The sequence below is a fragment of the Xiphophorus hellerii genome, chromosome 15, assembly GCF_003331165.1.
Source record: "Xiphophorus hellerii strain 12219 chromosome 15, Xiphophorus_hellerii-4.1, whole genome shotgun sequence".
Lineage (NCBI taxonomy): Eukaryota > Metazoa > Chordata > Actinopteri > Cyprinodontiformes > Poeciliidae > Xiphophorus > Xiphophorus hellerii.
Genome location: NC_045686.1, coordinates 16214042 through 16225908, shown reverse-complemented (window position 1 = coordinate 16225908; position 11867 = coordinate 16214042). Strand labels below are relative to the sequence as shown.

Here is an 11867-nt window from a genome sequence, read left to right as displayed (position 1 = left end):
AAATTTCCACAAATAGTTTTAGTGCTACTGGATTTCTTTAACTTTGTTTGTGTAGGCGGGTTTTGTCGCGGGATGATAAGACAAGGTTTTGTTGCGAGTTTTATCGCAGGAAAACATCTGCAACAACACCAGCGGGGGCACTCCGCTGAGCAGGTGGCTGAACGCTGGAAGTACTCTCAACTTAATTTTCCTGGAGTGCAAACCTATTCTTGTTGGTCCAAAGACTTCCCTTTCCCTCTTGTTTTTTTTTTTTACGGGAAATGAAGAAGCAAGTAAATGCTCACAAAAAAGTTAAGCGCTGATGATAACACAGAGAGCGCCTGAAACAAGGCTGTAGCGTAGTGAGCACTTCAGTAAAACTTTGTAAATGTGGAAAATATCTACTTTTCATGCATCAAAACTACAAGTTAAACCACAAAATGTAACTGTGAAGATATATATTTTTAATCATAGCCAAATAAAACATTTTAAAACAATAAAATTTGATGTCTTATGTGTATTTAAAATCAGTCGGAAAATAGTCTGACTGCAAGTGAAGTATACAGCATTGTGATCATGCGCAGTGGAGCGAAAGCGCCGAGGAGCGCCAAATTGACCGGGATGAGAACGGGAGGGGAGGAGCCCCCCTGCGAGTCCGCAGCAGTTTAAATTAATGTCAGCCTGCCTGATCGCAGTGAGAACAAACACGGCGTAGATAGCGAAAGTACTCGCTCGGCGCAACCTGCTGCAAGCCGCTGGCTACACTTTACCATGACTCGGCGGCCCAAAAACAGGTAAAAAGCAAATAAACTACTATAAACTCTCGTTTCTACTCACAGTTTTCCTTGTTATATGCAAGTTGTTCGCCTCCATTTATTGCTGTTATAAATGGAGCGTTTAAAGCGGCATATTTTCTACAGCGCTCACATGGCTTTTTTAAAAGTTAATTATCTGCTTTTTGTGCGGCTTGTGTGTGAAAGCCTCTGTGTTTTCTTGGCATTTGTTGATGGTGAGGTTGTCGCGCTCGCGCCAATGACAGGTGGTGGTCATCTGGCATGTGCGCTCCTCACTGCTGTCAGTGACACACACACACGCTCGCGAGTTAACGCCACGCTGTGAGCGAGATGGTGCGTGGACACCGGTGGAGCTGCGCTCAATAATCGCCTAATACACTTAATTAAAACAGCCTGCTTGTCAATATGTCAATATTTAAACGGCAAAGCCCCTTTCGGATCTTATGTTTAATTAAAAAAAAAAAAAAAAAAAAGTTTTGAAGCAGTCATTGTTAAGCGCCTCTCGGTCTGCTGACCAGTTCCCAGCGGTTTTACGAAAACTGTTACTTTCGTTTTTATGTTTTTCTTTCTGTAAATTACATTGGTATTTGCATAAGGTGGCATTTCTAAACCCGGCTTGATTCAGTTTGCAAGTGTTGTGCAGCATCTCTGAATGTGAGGAGCGCACTCTGCTATTTTGGAAACTGCCCTTTCACAGCGTCCTCTGCAGTACCTGCGCTACGTTTTTCACGTATTACCCTATTCTATTTTCAGTTAAATTATTCATTGAATTGAATAGCTGTATAGAGTTTCCCCATATATTTATGCTGATTAACGTATATTACACTTGCATATGGAGAGTTTGTTCTGTTTTACAAAGTTCTTAGGTTTAGAATATTAACGTGAAAGCGGCATAGTTTAATTTAAACGGAATTGCAAAGATCGATATTTTTTTCATTTTTATTTTTTACACAAACTTTAGTCAGCTTTGCTTATTCTATTGTGAATTGTCAACTAGCTATATTATGCAATGCTCTTTAATGAAACAGCAGTTTGTATTTATTGCTTCAAACAAACAAAATCATAAACTGTAGTTAATCATTAGGGTTAATTTGTGTACTTTTCAATAATGTTAATGCTGTTGATCATTCAGTCACACCTTATACATTATGAAAAAAGAAGTGGAATGAGGAAGATAATGCACAATAAATACCTCTCTCTCTCACACACACACACACACACACACAGTGGGATGTCTGTTCACCTGTTGCTCTTTTCCAAGCACCCTACCTGACTTCCACGTTAACATTGTTCATCAATCTGATTGGCTAACCAGTTCCTTGTGAGTGTGTGTGTGTGTGTGGGCGTGTGCAGGGGTGTGTGTGTGTGTGTGTGCATGCGTGCAAGACTGTGATGTACAATGCCGCGCAGGTCTGAACATGTTGGGGTCACAAAATGATGATCACACATGCCAATCCCAGTATCTGTGGAAACCAAAAACACTGGAACCTGTTCATCCTTCTCTGTTTCTCATTCCCTCCCTTTATCCCTCCCTCCCTTCAGCTTGCTGTTCTTCCCTCTTTCTTTTTTTTCTTTCTTTGCTTGTGAGTGTCTTGGCTCAAAGCCTGCACCCAAACCTTCAAGAATGACTGGTTCTCTGTTTTTGACACCTGATGAATACAGACTGGGTTTTCCTTTTTCTTTTTATTAACTCTCCAACGTGATGATTAGAGAGAGGCATGTTCATTCTTCCAGTATTTGCCTAATCTAATTTCTTACACTAAAACTTTTTACACTGATTAAACTGGGTTGAAAAATTATTTTTTTTTGTGTGTGTACATTCACAGTGTTTACAGTAGCGAGGAAGATGAGGAGGAGACAGATATGTACGAACATGACTATGACGGGACTCTCGCCAAAGTAGGGAAACGCCACCTTGGAAAAACGCGCTGGACTCGAGAAGAGGTATGCAAAAAAAGTTTAAAATTCCTATCTTTAGACAAACTAGTGTCTGATTATTGCAGTGACAATCATATTTTGTCTTTTATTCAGGATGAGAAGCTGAAGAAACTGGTTGAACTTCACGGATCAGAAGATTGGAAACTAATTGCAAGTCTATTAGCTGTAAGTTATAAATTTGTAATGGAGGGCGATAGAGGGCATGCACAGGTAAAATATTTAAACAAAAGACGTCTAATTAAGAAGGGTCAGCATGGATCGGTCTTAACCTTGAGTAAAAATACTGTTACAATTACTACAATGATTTTCACCTAACTGGTTACCAGTTATCAGCAACAAGTGGGGCAGGGGGCACGCTGTATTACTATGTCCTCAATACATCTAAGGAAAATCCAGTCATGCTGACGCTCTCCCATTTATCTAATTCAAGGGCTGTAATTAGATCAATTAAAGCTTTTATTGTAAAAAGTCTGAATGATTTTTGACTCATTTTAGTTGAGTGTTGGTAAAACAAATTTTTTCTTTAATACTTGGCTTGATTTGATTAACATGTGCAAGTTACTCTATTGCAACAGCAAAATGAAGTTGGCGTTTTCTCTCCAAATTCCCAGAATCGTACAGATGTGCAGTGCCAACACCGATGGCAGAAGGTTCTCAACCCAGAACTGATTAAGGGGCCCTGGACCAAAGAAGAAGACCAGAGGGTAAGAAAACACCACATTTTATGAGCCGTATTTAGCATTAAGGTCTATTTGAAGTGAACAGTTTTGACTCACAGGAAACGCGGTGTAAGAATCAAAAACAATTACTTTATGTTCCTGAGTGGTTATAGCAACAACTCTGAAGCAATTCAGCCATCTGCTGTTGCACATTTTAAAGGTGTAATTACACAACATATAACTTGGTTGATCTTAATCAGTGGCATGTATGCATTGAGCTAATTCAAAGGAGTTATATTTCCACCCACATGCTGTCACTGTGATTATTAGCAGACAAGCTAAAGTTCCACTGGAAAATCCCTCACTGCTCACCAGCAGGTGCTCCGAGTCACCTCCACTGGTTAAATAGAAACCATGAATTATGTGCAACTTTCAAAGAGTTAAAGTAATTTCTCTTTTTTGTGTTTTCTCCCTCCCTCTGCCTATCATATCTTTACCTTTACTTCTCCCTCTGTTCCCTGTGATTACTCCATCCTTCCTCTTCCCCCATGCCCATCCTCTACTATTGACTTCCTTTTCACGTTGTTCCTCCTCCTCTTGTTGGCTTTGCACTTTTTGTTTCTCCCTTAAACACCAAAGGTGATCGAGCTGGTCCAGAAGTACGGAGCCAAGCGCTGGTCGGTGATCGCCAAGCACCTGAAGGGACGCATCGGCAAGCAGTGCCGCGAGCGCTGGCACAACCACCTGAACCCAGAGGTCAAGAAGACCTCGTGGACCGAGGAGGAGGACAGAATCATCTACCAAGCTCACGAGAAGCTGGGAAACCGCTGGGCAGAAATCGCCAAGCTGCTTCCTGGCAGGTGAGGCGGAGAATGAAGAAGGCTTTGGGGGAGTGGGAGGAAAAAGAGAAGCTGGATGAATCACGGAGCCCTTGCTGGTTAGCTGCGCAACGCTGCGGTTAGGAGGCCGAAATAGGACATTTGAGAAGGCAAAGCAAAATGAGAAATAGGCATTGACTGTAGGGTAGGTTGACTTTTATTGAAACAAATGTGTAGAAAAGAATATCAACAGATAAAGAGATAGCTCTAAGATTATTGTAATTGCTGTGTTCTGATAACTTTATCAACTACACGCATGGGCTTGTGTGTTTGACTGAGACTTTGTTTATCTGTGTCAGCCCGCATGTGTCTGTGTTGATAATATGTCTGGAGCACAACTTTCGGACACGGGTCTCAGTAGGTCGTGGGTGTGTTAAATAAAACATCGCTCATTTAATCCATGTTTTCCTTGCAACCTGCAGGACTGACAACGCCATAAAGAACCACTGGAACTCCACCATGAGGCGAAAGGTTGAACAAGAGGGCTACCTTCAGAGCACATCGAAGAACAGCAACTCCTCACTGTCCATGAACCACGGCTACACCAAGACCACCAATCACGTCATGAGCTTCCCCTACCACTCACCGAGCCACGCACAGCTGCCTCCTGTGACCTACAACTACATATCTGAAACACACAGAGTAAGTAAACTTCAAATTTTGGAGCAAATATAAAACGGCAAAAAAGAAAAAAAAGTGACATCCTGAAATAAAATAATAACATAATGTCTTTGCTTGATTCAACAGCTGCCATTCCCGATGGCTCTGCATTTAAACATCCTGAACATTCCCCAGCACGGGACTGCTGCTATACAAGTAAGAACTTTAAACAACCTATGATAACAATTTTCATTAATATCTTTAAGCAACATGTCAGTCGTATGGTGGTCATTTTCTCATTAAGTTGCCTGTATAAGATAAAAACTACGGTTTTATATAGAGATAAAAAATAATAATAATAATCTCTGAAATTGTTTTAAGTGTCTAATTAATCTAAATTCTGTAAAATGTTTGCCTTAATAGCCGAAAAATGTAAGAGTCCTCTTTCAGCCAGTCGACTGGCAGTGCCCAGCAACACAGCTGTTCTAGTCTGTGGTCCATAAGGCCAGAGAAAACACAAGTCGCTCCAGAACATTTGCAGGCATCTCATTAAAAGGACATTAAGGTGTAAAATTTAGCCGTTTTGAAACTTTGACTCCTTTAAACCAGCCCACGTTTATCTGCAAGTCCTCCTGCAGTTTACTTCAATTTGATTCAATTAATTTCATTTATAAAACACCTATTTTATCGGAGGTAATACACTCCAAGACAAACTAGTCCACTTTAATAGCATCAAATAATATAGAACCCAAGTGAATCCAAATTCACTAAATATTCACCCAAATATTTTGTCACATGTTATCCAATTAAGCACAATTATACTAGTAAAATTAGGTCATGTTTTTTACATTAAAATAGTGCTATATTGTCTAATAATATAAAAAACAGTTTTAATAAAGTGTTTTTTGTTGTTCTTCTAATTAAAATATGAAGAAAATAATATCAAATTAACCCCCTGCTGCTGTGTATGTCTCATTTAAAAAAACATCTGCAGCACTTCATTGGTGTCCGATGCGTATTTGTCACATTTCCACATTAGCAAAAGACCTGGGAATTTGTAACTTACACATGCCACCTGCGTGTTCACTTGCTATCACTGCAGTCTGGGAAGCAAATATAGGAATGTTCTAATTTGTTCCCCCAATGCCAACTTCTTTCTAGAGACACTATGGTGACGAGGATCCTGAGAAAGAGCAGAGAGTAAAAGAGATCGAACGGCTGCTCATGGCGACAGAGAATGAGCTGAAAATCCAGCCATCCCTATCAGTAAGTCAAGACGTTTGTCTGGGTGTGAAATTGTGACAGCACAATTTATGCGTGTGTATTTTTGACCCTGTCTTTGAGGACAGTGGTCGGACGTGTGTATTTGCGTGAATAAGGAGGAGGAAACATCTGGGGGGTTTGTTTCTGCAAAAGTGATGAAACAGGACCTTATCACTATTTCTCTACTGTGTGTGTGACCCCTTGTGCAACTTTCGTCTGCTCAACACTTCTGTTGCTTTTTAATTTAAAGTTCCCTTTCTTCTTCTCTTTTTTGTGTTATTTGTTAAGCACTTATTCACATTTGATTTCCATGCATTTTTGCCCCTCAACATCACTTTTTTTTTTTTCCACTTCTCCAGATGAATTTGAGTTTTCCGTCTTGGGCAACCCAGAGCTCTTTGACCAGCAGTTTGGATGGTGCTGCCACGTCTTTATCACACTTCCAGACCGCTGCCCCGGCACTGCCTCTTGACCAGAGCTGCCTACCTGAAGAAAGTGCCTCAGCCACACGGGCCAGCAGCACCGCCGGCAGCCATCACAGCAGCCCGACATTCACAAACGCAATCCCTGACTTCATGGAATCCGTCATTGATTCCGTAAGTTTCTGCATTACCATTAAAGAAGCATACAGTACATGTTCCTGCATAGAACTGTTTCCATAGGAAAGGCAAGGCGTGAGAATTTGCTGTGAAGATTTTCTTAGTCTTGGGTCTTGACCCATATTTCACTGCCCTATTTCCAGAGCCTCCCCTTAGAGGGCGAAGGCACTACCAGTCGCTTCTTGGATCTGGAAACAGGCAGGGTCATCTGCTCAACTCCAAAGTCCTTACCAGTCAGAAATCTTCCCTTTTCTCCCTCGCAGGTAGTTAAAATAGTTGAAAGTGATCAGAATCCGTCTAATCACCAACCTGTCTTCCCACAACAGCACGAATCATTTAGATCTAGTGTTTCTCACCTTGATCCGCCTCCAGTAGTGTCACCACTCTTTTTTTTTTCCTTAGATGTCATTTTTTAATCCAAGTTCTTTCCACCCTCAAGGACAATCTGTTGTAAGACTTTGACTAACTCGTTTTCTCTCGTCTGTTTCGCAGTTTCTCAGCCAATCTATGAGTCCAGAACACTCCGATGACAGTCTGCGAATGAGCATGGCTGTAGACACCAAACCTCTTATCGACCACTCTATTAGGCCACAGAAAGAGAATGAAATGTAAGTACAGTTGAACTTTTATCATTTTAATGTACAGATTTGACCATGCGTCTCTTTTCAATCACTGTTTATGTTTTCCTTTTCAGATTCCGAACTCCAAACATTCGTCGATCGATCCTGGAGTCGAACCCTCGTACACCCACTCCTTTCAGATCAACTTTGGGCCTTCACGGATCTCTCAAACTACAGGTGAGGGAAAATAAAACCAGTGTGTGAATTCCTGTCACTTTAAGTACTTTTGCATAAGCTTGTTTTGAACGAAAAGATTTATTGACATAGTGGTCTTTTTTATTGTAGAGTCCAACTTTGGAGCAGCAAATGGTTGAGTCTATCAAACAAGAACCCATGGAGTGTGCCATTGACCAGCCCCCACTTAAGAAGATAAAACAAGAGGTACTTTCCACACATCCTAATGACGTACACTCCTGCAACAACAACAAAAAATAAATGCAATAATCTTCACGCAATAAAGACAAATGTAGAAGGTTATGTGTGTATGTTTTGAAAACTTGTCAAAAGTTTTATTTTGGTTTTCTCCTGTTATCTTTAATGCAAATATGTGCAAACAGTTTGCGTGAAGTCTGTTTTCCTGCTTGCAAGCATTTGTGATCAGCACGTCGGTTGCATTGTTTTGTGGATGTATGATCATGTGCGCTGTATGACATGGATGTGTTTCGGTGCTAAGGTGGAATCCCCGTGTGAGAGGAGCCCTTGCATGCAGTGGGAGGGACAAGAACTCAACACACAGCTTTTCTCCCCCAACACCTCCGCACAGGAAGTACCTGTAAGTCCACATGTGAGTTTACGACACTGAAACCTTGCAACTTTGATTACTCAAATGTTATCTGTAACCTCATAAGAATTTTCATACTGATTTTGTTTCTTAACTTTTTGTCAGGATCTACTTACTAGCTCATTACTAAGTGAGGATGGACACAAGCCCTACCATCTTCCTCACAGAGACATGAACAGCCCACTACAGGTATGTAAATTAAGCTCATCTAGTAAATAAATTACACTTTCTTAAATAAAATAGAGAATTTATTATGCACAAAAACTGTTTCGGTACAACCATGAAATAATAAAAATCAAGTCTACGTTACTGGCTGCACTCTGAAAATTTTGTTCTAACAGTTTTCCTATTGATTAAGTGGATGAAAACTTAGAACTCCTTAACTTTTAAGTTTATAAACACATCGAGTAACATTATGTACTAAAGCGCTTTTTTGAAAATTGGAAAGATGGGGACAATCCTTTGTATTTGAGTTGGATAACAGAACTGCTGTTAAAGCACCTGCAGCATATTTCTTTTTTTATATGTTGAAGTGTTCAGAACAAAATTTTGAATCTATCAAGACCGATGAGAAAAACGAACATTGGTATTGCTGAGAAAAAGCCTGATCGGCGCATCTTTAACATGTTGCCTACAAAGCTATGTTTGTTTTTTTGACCTCTGTCTATGCAATGATTTTGTAAATTTGTTTATTTGTGACAAATAAGGAACATATCAAGTTTTATTAATCAGTCTCTTCTAAACATTTCACGGTTGAACCACAACAGAATAATGTCTGAAAACGAAATTATTCTATTATAACTTCTGCATGCACACATTTAACTCATTCATAATAAATAATGTAAGCACAAAAAATATGAATATGAGTTCATATAAAGATACTCATCAGTGTCATTTTTTTCCTTTTCTTCCACAGCAGCAGCAGCAGCTCAGTTCTTGGGAACCAGCTACCTGTGGGAAGACAGAGGAACACATTTTGGCCTCTGAGCAGAACCACAAGTACATCAACACTTATCCCACAAGGACACTGGTGATGTAGACAATGGAGAGAGGCACAATACAAAAGAGATCTGATCTGTAAACGTCAACACTCCCTGCGTTGGACTCAGCTTCGCAGGTTTTTAAAATATTTGTTGTGGTACAACAGTTGGGAGAGGCTTTTATGCCATTTGTGTTTTTACACTCAAACTTGTTGGATTTCAACCAACCAAAGACTAAACACGTTTTTTATTTTTTTTTTACCTTTTAAGTAGAATTTGAGTTTTGTTTTTATATATATATATATATATATCTACAGTATATATATATCTATATCTATATATAAATATAGATATAGATATATATAAATTGTCCATCCTTTTTTGTCTGCTTTATGTTTTTATAACTGTTGTATTATAAATGGGAAAAGGTTTGCGTTGGGCTGTATTATTGGTTACAAATTTTGATATTAATATAAAGAACAAGTTAATTTATTTGTTTGTTTGTTCCTGTTTGTTTTTTTTTTGTTCCGGATTATGACTATGTAATTGTTTTACAATCCACCAATTGAGCAGTGTTGTAATTTTAAGTATTTAAGCCCTGTTAGCATTATCATACATCCAAAAGGCATAATAAGAATTTCCAAACTGACCTTTGAATTTTACTCTTGAAATTATTTAATTTTTTCTAAAGGGTATGTGGTTCTGCTGAAAATTTCAAGTGTTTGGTCATATAAACACATAAGAACTGTTATGTTTGTTCTTACGTAAATCTGGCCAACAGTAGTATTACCACATTTGGATCTTTATTTCACCAAGAAATATGTTTTCATTTCAAATTACGATGCATTTCTGGCTTTTACATTGGGACAAATGTATGAACAAATGAATATGTTTATGGAAAGAGATAAATAGAGACTACACTATGCATTTCAAAATCTGAAATGAGCTTCACCGAGTAAGAGTAAAAACCAAGCTGCTCTTGACTTTCTGTAAAATGAAAGAATTAAACACTGATGTTTTTATATCCTACTACAAACAAAAGCCCTCTTGAAACTTTTGTATCAGTTAAAAAGAAAACTTTTGATAGTTTTGTATTGTTTTTGTAAAGTGTACTTCATCAGCATTTGTTTTCATTCAGAGAATCAAGGTAGCCTTTGTCAAACACTTAACAGATGTTTTTTTTTTTATACTTATGCCTTTTTTGATACTAGCTTTGGACTTTTTTATGAAAGCATTTATAGATGCCAAGTTTTCATGTTTTTATACTTTTGTATACCGCCAAGCAAATAAAGTGTGCTGTTTTTATTAAATATTTGTGTTATTGACTGTTATTTGTGTGGACATTTGAAGTTATACATTAGTAAAAAAAACAATTCAGAGACAACAGTATTTCCATATGTCTAAGTTGGGAAATATTGTAAAAGTCTCATAATTGTCTAAAGTCATCTCTCTGTAGCAAATGAATGATTCCATGATCTTGTGTTTCTAAAGTGCGACCTGATCCGTAGTATTCAAATTTCTGTCAGCTTTGTAGTATTCAAATACCTTCTCCACCTTTTCCTTCATTCGGTCTTGTCGATACAAAGGTTTGTTGTCATAAAACCGTGTAGTGCATATCATAAAACTTTTTCTTCCTTCTACTGTTCACTAATAGGTTGGACCGTTTATCAAGCAGAAAATAGGCAAATATTGTCAACCGTTGCTTTTTTTTTTTTTTTAAATGAGGATAAGAGGACACCGCATGTGTGCAAAAGCAGATGTTTAGCATATTCTCATCTCCCTCACATAGAGGCCGCTAACACGTGTGGCCATGACCATAAGAAATGTGAAAAAGTATAAAACACACATGCTCAAACCTATGAGTTCCACATTCAGTCTCTGGAGGAGACTGTCCTTCCTGTGAGGGCTAGCAACCTAAGGGGCCCTGACTCAGTCCAGTAGCTATATTTACACCCCCTCCCCTCCGCGCTCCCTCCAGCCATCTGCACACCCACCTCGCCCTGATCCACCACGCTGCCCTCAAATATAGATTCCTATCTCGAGCTGAACTCTCAGAGGGACACATAAACAGAAATGACATTCATGAAGACAGACACTTTTGGCAGGAACTGTGATATTTAAGGCAGACACCAGACAAAATAGTTTTATCATGAGTGTAATAATCATTGTTGACATTTATCTGTCGATCAGAATTGACAAACTTACGTACAGTAATATCAAAAATACATGGTAAGAGCTCATCCATACCCTAAGCATACTAAGATAATATACAAAATGTTCAAACTATGCATTTGAATATTTGTGCAAAGACAGATTATGTCCAAGAATATGTAAACCTGTGCAAATAACATTAGCGTTGTAAACATTATTAGGTTATTTGGGAGCTGTGGTGGTTATGCAGGCTTACAGATACTGGGAGGAACAACCTTTAATGAGGCTACTTTGTGTATTTGGGATGTAGCAGCCAGCCACTAAAGAGCCTCAAGTTCTACAGCGGGATCAAACTTTAACTAAAGATTTTCTCTTTTGTTAAAGTTCTCTTTTCTCCCACTACTTGCACTGAGTCGAAGGAACATACATACTATGACAAAGCTGGCTTTCCCTATGAAGTCATCTAACTGTTTACTTTGTTGATAAGCTTCTGCTCCAGCAGACCACACCATAGCAGACGACTGATTCCACCACAGAGGCAGAAAAATATATCTATAGGATTCCCTTTGCACTCCATGAGACCTCAGACATTGTTCATTTTTGTATGTTTCTTTCAAGTCAATAC

The 11867-nt window shown here is 38.9% G+C and overlaps 1 protein-coding gene across 4 annotated transcripts; it reads left to right on the top strand.

The window, feature by feature from the left end:
- The first annotated feature begins 640 nt into the window (after nucleotides 1–640).
- myb (v-myb avian myeloblastosis viral oncogene homolog) lies at nucleotides 641–10401 on the top strand. Of its 4 annotated transcripts, none has more exons than XM_032585995.1 (15): nucleotides 641–773; nucleotides 2600–2717; nucleotides 2805–2876; nucleotides 3323–3415; nucleotides 4010–4230; nucleotides 4671–4890; nucleotides 4996–5064; nucleotides 6010–6114; nucleotides 6471–6707; nucleotides 7203–7318; nucleotides 7405–7507; nucleotides 7616–7711; nucleotides 8004–8102; nucleotides 8217–8300; nucleotides 9031–10401. In XM_032585995.1, exons 1-15 carry the CDS (start codon nucleotides 751–753, stop codon nucleotides 9148–9150), a joined length of 1776 nt encoding a protein of 591 aa, XP_032441886.1. In that variant the 5' UTR covers nucleotides 641–750; the 3' UTR covers nucleotides 9151–10401. The 4 variants fall into 4 exon arrangements, with proteins under 4 accessions (XP_032441886.1, XP_032441885.1, XP_032441883.1 ...); XM_032585994.1 differs by having other exon boundaries at nucleotides 9028–10401; XM_032585992.1 differs by having other exon boundaries at nucleotides 8004–8114.
- Nucleotides 10402–11867: the final 1466 nt, after the last annotated feature.